At 34.8% G+C, this 15,295-nt stretch overlaps 2 protein-coding genes across 7 annotated transcripts in view; one reads left to right on the top strand and one right to left on the bottom strand.

Moving 5' to 3' along the window:
* The window catches only part of usp13 (ubiquitin specific peptidase 13), a 46,595-nt gene extending 39,075 nt beyond the window's left edge, over positions 1–7,520 (top strand). For both annotated transcript variants that reach the window (XM_055213076.2, XM_055213075.2), the window contains exons 18-21: positions 138–304; positions 2,109–2,301; positions 2,396–2,480; positions 4,487–7,520. In XM_055213076.2, the coding sequence (XP_055069051.2) occupies positions 138–304; positions 2,109–2,301; positions 2,396–2,480; positions 4,487–4,583 (542 nt within the window). In that variant the 3' untranslated portion in view covers positions 4,584–7,520. The remainder of the gene's footprint in view (positions 1–137; positions 305–2,108; positions 2,302–2,395; positions 2,481–4,486) is intronic.
* Positions 7,521–9,837: 2,317 nt separating this feature from the next.
* The window catches only part of pex5la (peroxisomal biogenesis factor 5-like a), a 121,501-nt gene continuing 116,043 nt past the window's right edge, over positions 9,838–15,295 (bottom strand). For all 5 annotated transcript variants that reach the window (XM_055212922.2, XM_055212919.2, XM_055212921.2 and 2 more), the window contains one exon: positions 9,838–11,712. In XM_055212922.2, coding sequence (XP_055068897.2) covers positions 11,511–11,712 — 202 coding nt within the window. In that variant the 3' untranslated portion in view covers positions 9,838–11,510. The remainder of the gene's footprint in view (positions 11,713–15,295) is intronic.

Here is a 15,295-nt window from a genome sequence, read left to right as displayed (position 1 = left end):
ACTTTATCAAGGCAAATATTGATATATAATAAACTTAAGTCATTTTAGCAATGTCAGATAATGAATTTGATTAGATTTTAATGTAATACCACTTCAAATGTGATGAAAACACATGTCTCTTGTGATGCTTACTGTAGATTTTGCAGAGCCTCTGGCTATTCCCTCTTACATGGAGCCAGACCTGCCCAGCCCCAGCCTTCCTGCCATCAGCACACTAGACAACCAGCCTCCGGAAGAAAGTATCGCCATCCTCACCTCAATGGGCTTCCCCAGACATCACACCATCCAGGCTCTCAAAGCCACAGTGAGTGCCCAGCCTGGATCGATTTCCCATCTATGTGACCCACCCTATGTCACATAATATGTCCCTCGTGACCCTACAGAGGACAAATGGGTTCAGAGAATGGATTGATCATTTGATAGGGATTTGCTTTGTGGGTTCAAGAAGAAATAGTTTAGAAGAAAATAAAAAATGCGTTCTCCTAAAGCTCACCTTCAGTCACATTTAGCATAAATGACTAAAGTCGGATAATCTAAATATGAAATCTAAAAATTTTGATTTCACATTAATTCAATCTCTTACATGACCTTAGTCAGTATTAAAGATATCAAGGTTATATTTTACACAATGTTATTTACATTATTTCCCTGGCCAAACACGAGACACGTATAGAGAAGACGTCCACTTGTCACTGCACCAACAGATTTTTAACAATGTCTTCTTTTGTGTGCCACAGAAATAAACCGCATAAAGATTTTGGAAATGGCATGAGAGCGCACGCATAATGAAAATTAATATGATTCATAAAAAAATTATGAATTGTATATAATATATAAGCATCACTGCATTTAACTCTTTGGAAGGGGTGTTGTTTTGGTACTCACATTATTATTGTACTCACGTGACTGACATGCAAAACAAGTCCCAGCGTGTCAGGATCGGTTCTGTCACTGGACTCTAACTGGACAAGCATGTGAGAGTAGATAAGCCTTCTCTGAAGTTTAACTACTTGGCTGACCTTCAGATTCTCTTGATGTATTTTTAAAAGTTTGTACATGTTTACATTTGAAGGAAATGTGATTTGTAATGGTTGGAAGTTGTTCAGAGGTCACTGAAACTGAAAAGACTTTATTGTGTCTTTATTCAGAATAGAGTAATTCACTTGGATGGGCCATTCTAGAATTAATTTAAATATAAATATAAATATACATACTAACATTTTAGATCTTATTATAATTATTTACAGTAAAGTGTTTCCAGACATTCACATATCCTTATTAATCCTTTATAGACGTGCCTCTCTGTTCGTGTTTCTTATATTGTGTTTTTGGCAATATTTTGGTGTTTAATGTGTGCATGTCAGTGTGTGTGTGTAACCAATAATGGCGCAGTGACAAGCGGACGACTTCTCTCGACGTGTCTTATATTTGGCCAGGAAAAACAACAGCGTCAGGACACATTTGCTTTTAGTGAATCACAGCGCTATTTCAGATTAGTGCCGATGCCCAAATGTGCCTTTCACCACTTTATCCTCCTATGACCCGATACTAATTCTTCCAGCTATTAGGGGTTAGGAAGAACCAATAAATAAAATAACCAAATATTTTTTTTTTGAACATGAAGCAGTGTAATTGTCCATGTTTGTGTACAACAGTTCCAGTTACACAGAATTAAGTATCATGGTGCAAACAACAAAAAATGTGATGTCCACGTATGTGGACACACCAGGTCTTAGGAGGTTATAGTGACTTTATTCAAATCAAGGACTTTCCATTGGTCTGGTTTAAAATAGCTCTGCCCTGAGGACATCATTTTGATGTCCAGTGTTTAAACCTTGCTGTTTTTTAATTAAGCAGTTAGTAGCATACAAAGAGCTTTTGAGCATTAGCAGCTCAAAAGGTCATGGGTTCGAACCCAGGGAACAAACATACCGATAAAAATGTGTACTTTGGATAAAAGCGTCTGCCAAATGCATAAATATAAATGTGATCTGTGTTTTAAAACCTCATCTAGTCAAGTGCCAGTGTAGTTGGCTTGAAAACACACGCAGCTTTTTTGTGATTTTGTCAACAAATGAAATGTCTGCTCCTTTTCTAACCGACTACAGAACAACAATTTGGAACGAGCACTTGATTGGATATTCACCCATCCGGACTGTGAGGAAGAAACTGAGGCCATGTCAGACACACCGGATACAGAGCCAAATGATAACAGCTTCTCAAACGCCAACGCCAACAGCGACTCCTTACTGACTCCAGATCAGGAGCTTTCCAGTCCCCGTGTCAGAGATGGACCCGGGCGTAAGTGCTCACTACACGCTACATAGAAAAAATGGGTGAACAAAAGCACACTCTCAGTTTTTTTATCTCATGTTGTTTCTTACTCAAACTTAAGGTTACGAGCTGTTTGCCTTCATCAGTCATATGGGAGCATCAACGATGTCTGGCCATTACGTCTGTCATATCAAAAAAGAGGGAAGGTATGCTGATTTTATTAATTTTTTATTATATAGATATATAGAGATATATGAAGAGTTTCGTTGCAAAACGAGATTACTCCGTTTTTAACATTTTTGTCAAAACAACTTTATTATTATGTTATCATGTTATTATTTTGTTTAATGGTGCTACTTAGCTGTATTTTTTTAAGTTATGAAGGTTTAAATAAAAATAAACAACTGCAGTTGAATTGATATTAATTGGAATGCACAACAAAAAAAAAGAGATTTCTGAAAAAAAAAAAAAACGTATCTTGTTTTGCAACGAAACTCTTCATATGTATATTAGGGCTGGGCATAGATTAATCTAGATCTCATACAAAATAAAAGTAATTTTTTGCATAATTTATGAGTTTGTGCTGTGAGTAAATATTATGTATATTTAAACACACACACATACATATATATACATTTAAGAAATGTTTTATTTATATATAGTTTTTTATTTATATATTATATAGAATTTATAAAAATATAAATAAATGTATATAGACCGTTTAGCAGTAACAACATAAACAAGCGGCTGTTGCGGTTCGCACGTAACTTCTGGTAAACTCCGCTAAGAATAAATAACAACAAAGTTCTTTAAACGTAGTTTATTTATATAACAACAAGCAACCAACACATAGATTACATAGGAAACCAAAACATTTGTTATTTTCGATGAGGCATTTGTTCAAGAGATCAGTATAGCAACTAGTCAGGCCATTAAAAAAACGAAACCAGTAGTTAGGTTCGGATCCAGACGTGTATCACGTTCATCCGATGAATCCGTCTATATACTTTTAAAATGTTTCTTAAATACATACATGAATGCGTGTGTATTTATATATACATAATAATTACACACAGCACAAACTCATATGTTATGCAAAAAATTACTTTTATTTTGTATGAGATTAATCTAGATTAATCTAATCTATGCCCAGCCCTTATAAACATTTGGGTTAAAGGATTTGTCCATTTTCTTAAAAAAAATCCAGAAAATGTACTCATCACCATGTCATCCAAAATGTTGATGTTTTTCTTTTTTCAGTCAAGAGGAAATTAGGTTTTTTGAGGAAAACATTCCAGGATTTTTCTCATTTTACTGGATTTTATTGGACCACAATACTTTACAGTTTTAATGCAGTTTAAAACTGCAGTTTCCACACAGTTTCAAAAATGATTTCAAACGAGGCATAGGGGTCTTGTCTAGCTAAACAATTGTCATTTTTGGCAAAAAAAATAAAAAATATGCACTTTTAAAACACAACTTCTCTTCTTCCTCCGGCTGTGTGATGAGCAAGTATGACCTTACGTAATTGCGTAATGACGTCAAAAGGTCACATGTTACATATGAAACACACATTTGCAGACCATTTTAACAATAAACTGACACAAAGACATTAATTAGTATCATTCGACATACAACAACGTCGGAACGATCCTCTTTCTCCACACTTGTAAACATTGGGGAGTTAGTTTCTCATACGTCATCCGTTACCTCTTGACGTGATGACGTATTACGTGAGAAAAAGTCGTTGAATGTTTTCCTCGCATAATTTCTTCTTGACTGAACAAAGAAAGACATCAACATTTTAGATGACATGGGGGTGAGTAAATTTTCTGAAGAGAATGGACTAATCCTTTGATGTAAAGGACACGTGATCAAAAATGTATAAAACTATGCTAGTGATTTTTTGATATTTTAATATAAAAATTGTCATATTGTGCCTAAAAGAGAGCACAGGAATGAGTTTGTAGAGAGTGAATAACTTAGTGCCCTTATATGGAGATGTTGTGGGTGTGTGTTATGCTAATCACTAGCAGCAAGTATGCATGATATAATTAAGGATAATTCTGATTAATCAATTCTGATTTATTACGCATGCATAAGTATGAAACTTGCACAAAATGATTATTTAATGGAAATTTATGAGGATCACACTTGATGTGTTTTATTTCCTTCATCATTTATATAATTCTTAATTTTTTATCTCTCCTAGATGGCTGATTTACAATGACCACAAAGTGTGTTTGTCAGAGAAGCCTCCTAAAGACTTGGGCTACATATATTTTTACCGGCGCCTGTCAAGCTGTTAGATCTGGACCTTCATAGCCTTTATGCACAAGAGAGGTGTGGGATACCACTTACATTGCTGGAAACTAGGAAAGCATTTACATCTGTGAGAGACGGAGAGAGGACCTTCCAGTCCCTGCCAGGACCTGCACCTGCGCTCGTCACACGTGAATGGTCAAGCAGGAAATCGAATGTGCTTTGTTTGTTTGTTGGTTTTGTGTCTGCGTTATCGGTACAGTGGGATGCGTGCAATTTTAGGTATGCAGATTATTTTCCTAATATATTTACAAATTATTTGTTATATTTCTCTTTTAATACTTTGAGCTCCTACGCCAGTATTTTCAAGAACTTAATTTTGAGGAAATGTGTGCCTGCGGTACAAAGTGTATTTACTGCCATTTCAAAAGAATGTATTCACTTAAGTTTATTTCATCCTCTTTAAGGTACACAGTTAAAGATACATTTAATATTTTAAAGGGACACTCCACTTTTTTCGAAAATATGCTCATTTTCCAGCTCCCCTGGATTTAAACATTTGATTTTTACCGTTTTGGAATCCATTCAGATGATCTTTGGGTCTGGCCGTGCCACTTTTGGCATGGCTTGGCATAATCCATTGAATCTGATTAGACCATTCGGTCTTAGCACACGATGTAACTACAGAAGAGTCAAGTTTTAATTAGGAAAAATATCAAACTCTTTGTGTATTTTTTAGCGTGATGCTAACGGTCTAATCAGATTCAATGGATTGTGCTAAGCTATGCTAAAAGTGGTAGCGGCGGACCCAGAGATAAGCTGAATGGAAAAAAAAATCAAATGTTTAACTCCGGGGGAGCTGGAAAATATTTTCATAAAAAGTGGAGTGTCCCTTTAAAACAATTTGATAAAACAGAATAAAACAGTAACTTCTGCCACATGCTTTTGTTAAAGCAATATATTCACTTGGCCATAAAGAATGAAGATAAGATAATGATGTTTTTTGTGGCAGTCATGTGTATTATGCTCCTATAGGTTGGCCTTATGTGTTTCTGTTCGATATATGCTAGATATATATATTCCAGCATTAGAGATTAATGCATATATGTGGCACCATCAGCTGGTTTTATCAATCATTTAGGTCTGTTCTCACTAGCATGCAAACGTTTAAGGTTTACATACCTTTAGGCAGAAGATCTCAAGTTTGAACTTGGTGAAAACTCAAAGTCTGTAGTTGCTTTTTATATATATGTTTATATCATCTCTTTGGTTCATGGGACTGTTGTCCCTAAGGTCTATGATAGCTTTCAGTCAGTATAACTGACCAAATAATGCACCAATATCATTAATCATATGTTCATACAACGTTCAATTGCTTTATTTTAAAGAAACTCTCAACAGTTTAATGACTGGAATTAATTTGAAGTTTCGGTTCATCTGATTCTCAGTCTCAAAGAACGACAAAGTATTTCTGTTCTGTACTGAAGCAATATTTAATAACAAATCTATTATTTCTTTTACTGTAAATTACGCTCAAGCTTTATGACATATCTGACACACTAGGCTCCACATTATTTTCACTGACAACAGGGTCATAACCCTGGACATTTAATTCATCTTGCTGAAAAAATGTCATTATCAAACACAAAATTTTGCATGTTTTCTTTAAAGGGACACTCCTCATTTTTGGAAAATATGCTCATTTTTAGCTCCCCTGGAGTTAAACATTTGATTTTTGCTTTTTTGGAATCCATTTAGCTGATCTCCGGGTCTTGCGGTTTCATTTTTGGCATGGCTTGGCATGGTCCATTGAATCTGATTGGACCATTAGCATCGCGCTTAAAAATAACCAAAGAGTTTCGTTATTTTTCCTATTTAAAACTTCACTCTTTTGTAGTTACATTGTGTACTAAGACTGACGGAAAATTAAAAGTTGTGATTTTTTTAGGCACATATGGCTAGGAACTATACTCTCATTCTGGCGTAATTATCAAGGACTATGCTACCGCAACATGACTGCAGGTGGCGCAATGATATTACGCCATGCACTAAAATAGCCCCCTTGGTAACTTTCAATAGCAGGGAACAATTTACGGCAGCAAAGTCTTTGATTATTAGGCAAGTTTTAAATAGGAAAAATATCTAAACTCTTTTTTTTGCGCAATGCTAATGGTCTGGTCAGATTCGGTGGATTGTGCTGAGCTATGCTGGGGGTGATGCCGCCGGACCTGGAGATCGGCTGAATGGATTCCAAAACAGCGGGGATCGGATGTTTAACTCTAGGGGAGCTGGAAAATGAGCATATTTTCGAAAAAAAAAAATTGTCCTTTTTAATCATATGAAGGATAGCACTGAATGGAAGTTAGTATTTATTATTTCTCATGCTGGAGTGAGGCCTGTTCATCTCAATGTATTTCAACTGGATATCGCACATACGTTTGTGAACTGTACCCTGTCATGTTTCTTTTTATTGTGCACTATGTGTTAGCTTGGGAGTTCTTTTCCCTTCACCTTTTTGTGCCTTTTATTCATTCGCTTGCCCATCCAAGGCTGCTTATTGGGTCCTCTCTCTCTTTTTCTCATTTCTTTTTCTCACCTGCTCCTCACTCTATTCCTCTCTCATTCTATATTGGGTGTGAAAGTGGATGCTTTTACCCCACCATTCTCAAACATGCCTTGATATTATCAGTATGTGCACTAAAACTCAAGAGGTTAGTCAGTAGGCATTTTGCAATATATTACTGATCTTTAGTGGGTTCCGTTTTTAATTTTTATTGTTGATTTTTTTGCAAAAATAAGGTGTGCCAATACTGTAGCTACTTTACAAACTCGCCCACTTTGTTTGTTATAAGTTGTTTTTTAATGGATTTATTGTTTAGAACACACAAGCCGAACAAATGCGGGAATTCTCATTTTAAAATCTGTTCAAACATACTTGTGACTCATAATGTTTGGATTGTTCAATAAAGTCCACAGTTGTTTAACTGTGCCGTTTTCATATTTGGCAACGCTTGCATAAAGACAGAATTTGCATACTGTGAATTTGTTGTGTCTGAAAAAATACATACAGTGCATTTTGATTAGTGGCAATAAACAGGCATACAAAATCTAAAACAATATTTTATTTTTAAAACATATCTTTTGTATATGGATCATCTACAACGCTTTGCCATTTTCAAACATTGCACCAAAATTAATAAAGAGAAATCAAAATACGCACATCCAAAAAAGTCTTGACCAGGTGCAAGATCAAAGGCCAAAATTAATAAAGCCTTTGACAAACATTCAAGTTTGCGTGTACAAATTCAGAAACACAGTTCTGATCAATGCATAAATGTACAACTGACAGTATTACTTTATGACTCTAATGATGTGTCCTCTAAAGGCTTTAGTAAATCGTTGCAAGAATAGTAAATATAAGTAACTATAAAGAATGTCTTGTTTAGATCACCACCTGCATTGCAAAAATGCTTATTTCTGTATATTGTATGGTTAATATGCCATTCTTCAGATCGATTTACATTTCGAAATGCAAAATAGTGTGATTATATATATATAAGTCATAAAAATGAAAGGTATTGATTAAAATAGGCATGTCAAGTTCATGCATATAAATAAATCTACGGCATTCAAAAATAAGTATATTCGGCATGCGGTCAGGATTATTTTTTATGACTTCATCTAGACGATCACACCTGAGATTGTACAAAGTTCTAGAAAAAGGTTTGGCTTCAGGCATGATATAATCTACAGTACAGTATCTACCATTCTGCTACAAAGCATATGCCTGTGCCGACTATTCATGAGCATATACAGGGCTTTCCAAATAGTTTTGGATAATAATAAATACACAGCAGAGTAATTCAATAAATATAGAAATAAATAACACTTGAAAGTGGGTGCTTATTAAATGGATTTGCATGCTTTCAATAACATTATCAAAATAAATTCTTGCACTTTGGAAGTAATGAAATTATATGGTGACAAAATCAGCTGGATCAGGGTGTCTTTTTAAAGAAGACATTAAAACAAATGCTTGATAAAATAGAGAGACCTACTGCAGTCAGACAGACCTACACATTTTTTAAACCATGCTTTGTATATCACATTGTGTGTTAGATAAAAGCAAGTTTTAAAGGGGTCATATTGTGAATTTTTATATTTATATTGTGAAGCTGTAAAATACATCTTTGGTGTCCCCAGAATGCGTCTGTGAAGTTTTAGCTCAAAATATCCCACACATAATTAATTTTGGCACATTAAAATTGCCACTTTGTAGGCCTGAGCAAAAATGTGCCGTTTTTGGGTGTGTCCTTTAAAATGCAAACACTGATCGCAACGATGGTGATTTGTTGCAATCAGTGTTGCAGGTAACGCATTACAAGTAACGTGATAACGTGATTATTACGTAATAATATAACTTTTCTGAAGTAACGAGTAATGTAACGCATTACTTTTTAAATGTACACATTAATATTTGAGTTACTTTTTAAAAAAGTAATGCAAGTTACTTTATTAGTTTAATTAATTTGATTAAAAAAATAATGTACTGAATTAAACTAAACTTAGTCACATTATGAACTCTATGCATGCATGCCTGTGTGGGAACAGTTTGAGTCAGAAACTGACATGGCAGTCCAGAGCTCGACATTTTTGTGACAAAATAAGCAATTTCTGAATGCAGAACTTTTCAGTCATAAAAAACACCTGCAAGGCCTGAAAGAGGTCAAGCCTCAGTCAAGAAAAAGTAACGCAAAAGTAACTAAAAATAACGTAAGCATTACTTTCCGTGAAAAGTAACTAAGTAACACAATTAGTTACTTTTTTTGGGAGTAACTTAAAGGAATAGTCTACTCATTTTCAATATTAAAATATGTTATTACCTTAACTAAGAATTGTTGATACATCCCTCTATCATCTGTGTGCGTGCACGTAAGCGCTGGAGCGCGCTGCGACGCTTCGATAGCATTTAGCTTAGCCCCATTCATTCAATGGTACCATTTAGAGATAAAGTTAGAAGTGACCAAACACATCAATGTTTTTCCTATTTAAGACGAGTAGTTATACGAGTTTGGTGGTACAAAATAAAACGTAGCGCTTTTCTAAGCGGATTTAAAAGAGGAACTATATTTTATGGCGTAATAGCACTTTTGGGAGTACTTCGACTCGCCTGAAAAGTCCGCTCCCCTTCTCACTCTCATAATGGGAGAGGGAGGGTGTTACTGCGCCGAATCGAAGTACTCCCAAAAGTGTTATTACGCCATACAATATAGTTCCTCTTTTAAATCCGCTTAGAAAAGCGCTACGTTTTATTTTGTACCACCAAACTTGCTCGTATAACTACTCGTCTTAAATAGGAAAAACGTTGATGTGTTTGGTCACTTCTAACTTTATCTCTAAATGGTACCATTGAATGAATGGGGCTAAGCTAAATGCTATCGAAGCGTCGCAGCGCGCTCCAGCGCTTACGTGCACGCACACAGATGATAGAGGGATTTATCAACAATTCTTAGTTAAGGTAATAACATATTTTAATATTGAAAATGAGTAGACTATTCCTTTAATACTGTAATGCAATACTTTTAAAAGTAACTTTCCCCAACACTGGTTGCAATTGAAACTCAATTGTGCTGTCAATTATCTTTTCTCTCTGCACTTAATTGCAGTGACGTGGTTGGACAGTGCAGATTAAGGGGCGGTATTATTGTAATTGGCCTTGCTACCTACCTCATAAAACAGGCGAAATCTGAACTACCTAATTTTTTACATGCTTGCAAAGAATAGCTTACCCAAACTAAGTTACTGGATTGATCTTTTTCACGTTTTCTAGGTTGATAGAAGCACTGGGGAACCAATTATAGCACTTAAACATGGAAAAAGTCAGATTTTCATGATATGTCCCCTTTAAACCATGGTTGGGTAAAATATGGACAGCATAAATGAACCTTAATGTCTATATTTGTCCCAACCATGGGTTGAAACAACACAGCATTGTGTAGGTTTTCTATTGAATGAAGAAACAAAAATGATCTATAAGATTTGCATAGCATTTTAAAATCATTCCCCTCTTCCGTACATGCACAATTTGCACTTATAAGTTCACAATATCCAGCAAAATAAAACGTAATGTAAGCTTGACATAAACAATTTTGAGCTACAGCGTACAATGACATTGGGTATAAAACATGACACTAAATTTAAAAAGTGTTTGGCTTCGATTTTGGGCAGTTTTCTTCTTCTTAAAAATAAAAACAAAATTTCTCTGATCATTGTGGCAGAAGGGGCAGTAAATCAGATATCCCTGCTGATCGTAAGATTGTAACATTTCATGATGTTTTACAAAAATCTTGAATGAAATATAGTTTTTGTCCAGTTCTATCAAGAGGTCAAAGTATGGCAAGGAATGGCTTTAATCTGATTATTACATGCATGAAAAGTAAGGCTTTATAATCCAGTCGGCAAGCTCCAGGAAATAAAGGGGATGATGCAGCAGAGATCAGGTCAAGGGTTGAACGAAATACTTCTGTCTCTACTATAATACCCCCACCATCTCAAATAAAAAGTGCAGTTGAATCAATACAAGGAGTCTACTGTATGTAGTACATCTCTATGTATGGTAGTCAGTAAGGTTCTCTGAGGGTTGAAGCATTATTTTTGTAAATGTAAAGCGTAGGGTCCTCTGTTTAAAAGTGAAAGTGGCTTGAAATTATTTTTTTAGACTAATCAAGTTTTCCACTGGCTTCCATTGGTAACATTGCAAATCTTGCTGATATTTTCTCTAAGGCATACTTCTACAATCTTCTCCTGGCTCTTGTGCTCTTTAACTGAAGTGCAAATCTGTTAAAAGAGTATCAAACCAGCACTAAGTTCTTAGGAATGTAAAGGTGTTCTGCGGAAAACTAAGATAGAGTTTTTGTCTGCACCGTTCCCATGAAAGACTTTGGATTTTCGTCACGGTTAAAGGGTATTCTCGCTCACATATCCAAGTTAAAAGCTCTCATGAGTAAATCCAGGTCTCCGATGTTGGCAGCCTGAAAAAGCTCAGGCTGATCCAGCATGGACAGTGCTATCCGCAGGGCAGACCAGATGTTTCCGGACATGACCTGGTGTGAAAGCTGACGACTCTTGCTCTTCCTCTGTAGACTGAGGGCTGTCAGAAAATTACTCGCTGCCTCCCTGCAATTTTTTTTGAAACATAATTAAAGTCATACATATAGTATGTTGCACGCATTGTATTTTTAACACTGGTATATTTTTTCAAACAAAAACCTTATATCAGTGTACAGGAACTGTGTATATTATTCAAAGTCCCACTGTGGGGGTAATCAGGCTTTTATTGTTGTTTATATGTCTATGTGGTATTTTTACCGTTTTAAAGGAATAGTCTACTCATTTTCAATATTAAACTATGTTATTACCTTAACTAAGAATTGTTGATACATCCCTCTATCATCTGTGTGCTAGTGATGTTACGTTCGTGAACGAATCTTTCTTTTTGAACGAATCTTTTAGGTGAACGAATCGTTCTCGTTCACGCCATCCATTGACTCATATTTCTCGTTCACTGAAATTTCCCTCCCTTCTTAAGGAGCACGGACAAATGAAGCGCAGCTTTTTTTCTGCCTTCAAAGAGTGACAAAACTACGAGCCAATGGCAATCGAGTATAAGCTGTGGCCGAGCATACACTCAAAAAAATGATTCCTGGCAATATTAGCTTTTAAGTATTTGGATCATTTAGATTTTATTTAAATACTCGGTTTTTAAAATATATGTAATCCGATTTATTAGAATATATATAAATCTGTTCAATTTAAAAAGTATTAGATTTAATCAGTTAAAATGTATGAATATGAATTAAATAAATCTAGCCGTGAAACAAACCGGATAAATTCTATGAGATTGGTTTACATACAAATTTCAGGAAACTGACTTTAGTAGAAGCGGAAATGACGTCTATTCACACTCCAGTCAGGAGGTGGCGCCAAAATCAAAAATAGACGCTACAGCACATGGACTTCGCCATTTTGCATTGGACTGGATCGTCATCTCACTAGTCTACAATCGCCAAATTGTAGGTGAGTAAAGTTAACAAGTTTGATGTGATTATCTAAAATATAATTGTCTGTTGTTTAATTACATGTGTGACGCGTTGCATGTTTCAGAGTAAAATACACCTCACTACACAGACGGTCTGTTGGAAGTTACCCTGCAATGTCTGTTGCTTTTATTGGTTAATTTTTGTGGTTTAATGTTTGAAACCTAAGAAATAAATAAAGTCATAGGCTACTGTAGGCTTATCAGAATAAAATAATCATAATCTCTGTGACTTTATTAACAAAAGAATGTTACAATTATACTATGTTGTTGAGTGCATTGTGTGTCTAACTAAAACTTTTTTTTTTACAGATACAGCATCATTTCCTCGTCTATATGGTGGGACAACCTGCTAGACAGGGTATGTAAGTTATGCTACAAAGATATTGATTTCTGATGCAAAGCTGGATTTTCATCATTCCAGTGTCAAATGATCATTTAGAAATCATTTTAATATGATGATTTATTGTCAATATTGGAAACAGGTGGGTTTTTTTTCAATAAATGCAGTTATGATAAGCATAAGAGGCTTATTTCCAAACATTTCACCGGTAGTGTACACACATGCTGGGACACAATATTTCTGAAACAGAAAAATACATACCCTTCGTCTCACAAAATCTTTATCTGTCTCTATAAAAACTATTATCTACATAAAATATTGTTAAAGAAAATCATTAAATAATGTGGGTTTTTTGTCTTGTTCTAGTTGAAGACATCTGTATCTACATCAAAGAAGGCATGGAGAGACACATTAAAGAATATGTGGTAAGTGTAGGTCAACCTACTCTATTTTTATATCTATTTATTTATATATATGTATGTATGTGTGTGTGTGTGTGTGTGTGTGTGTGTGTGTGTGTGTATATATAAATATCTTATGGATAACTAGATGATTAAACAAGGTGATTATCTGTTTTCAGGTCTTTTGATGGTTTTGTGACTAATGTTCTATTATTTTACACATTTGAATCAGTCTACATATTTTAAATATCAGAGTTTGTAAAACAATTTGCCTGCACATTTTTGAAAATTTCACTTTGACTGCTATTGGGACTGATTTTGTTGTTGTTCTTCTCCAGAATTGTGAAATTGGTGAGTTGGGGATTGCACAGACAGTGGAAGTTTTGCAAAACCTACTTGGTGTCAGACATGGGTGTGAAATTACTTTTTGGACTCATTTATGCACTTAAACTGAACTACCAGAAGAACATCAGGTGCACCTTTGACCTTTCAAAAAATCCTAATGGAACTGGACTTGATACAACCAAGCAATCACTGAAAGATGCTTCAGTGAATACCTGACAGACACGCTGATGCATCCCCCTCAAAGTGGGTACATTTTTGTACATTTACAAGTGAACTTTTTAACATTAAAGGAATATTGCACTTTCATTAAACAAAAATCCTGATAATTTACTGTCTGTCATCGAAATGCTTGTCTTTCTTTGTTCAGTCGAGAAGAAACTGTTTTTTTTAGAAAAACATTCCAGGATTCCTCCCAATCCAATAGACCTTATTGGACCTCAACAGTTAAGCTTCAAAGCAGCTTCAAAGGGCTCTAAATGATCCCAATCGAGGCATAAGGGTTTTATCTATTCAAAAGATTATCATTTTTGGCAAGAAAACTTTTAAAACGCAACAACTTGTCTTGCATTATCCATGTGATACACAGTGTGACATTGTGTACTACGTAATAACGTTGAAGTTTACACATCACAAATGTGAAACGCACATTTGTGGACCATTTTAAATAATAAACGGACCCAAAGACATTAAGTAGTATCATTTCGCATACAACAACATCTGAACGCTCCTCTTTCTCCTCGCTTGTAAACGCTGGAGCGGTAGTTTCAATTATGTCATGCTAGTGTGTCACACAGCTAGTGAAAATTTGTTGTGAGTTAAAAGTCCTCTTTTATTTTTATTTTTGAAAATGACAATCATTTAGCTAGATAAGACCCTTATGCCTTATTCGGTATAATTTGGAGCCCTTTTGAATCTGCATTGAAACTGTAAACTTGAGGTCAAACAGTCTTAAATTGAAAAAAATCCTGGAATCTTTAACTCAAACTTTATTTCTTCTTGACTGAACAAAGTAAAACATAAACATATGGGGTTAGAAAATTATCGGGATTTTTGTTTTATTAAATTAGAATATTGCTTTAACAATTTTAAAAGTTGAAAAGTTTTTGAAAAATGTAATTGACAGGGACGTGCACAGACATTTTGAGGGGCAGGGGCTCAAGTGAAATAAAGGGCACCTTTCATAATTATGTATATTTTTTTCTTTTTTTTTTAAACAAAAAGTATATATAAACACAATTCTGACTTCCTTTTTAAAAAAATTATTAAAAACGTTAATTAATTTTATCTTCCTCAAACTCACGCAATTGTTTAATTTTCAAAAGATGTCTACAAAATAATCAGTTCACACAGACACCATGGTCTCCTTAGTAGTCTAGGTTTATAGAGCAGCAAAGGAAGCCATTACACAATATGCATGTTTTGAAAACATTACACATTAATTACAAATTTGTTAAAATGCTAAAAACAAAGTTGTGACTGCTGACTTAGGGCTACATGCCAATAAATGCTATATCATATGCTAGCGTTTAGCTGATTAGTTGTTAGTTGTTACTCAAAATGTATTTTTGTCTGATA

This window comes from Misgurnus anguillicaudatus, chromosome 8, assembly GCF_027580225.2.
Source record: "Misgurnus anguillicaudatus chromosome 8, ASM2758022v2, whole genome shotgun sequence".
Lineage (NCBI taxonomy): Eukaryota > Metazoa > Chordata > Actinopteri > Cypriniformes > Cobitidae > Misgurnus > Misgurnus anguillicaudatus.
This window is presented reverse-complemented; position numbering and strand designations above follow the sequence as displayed.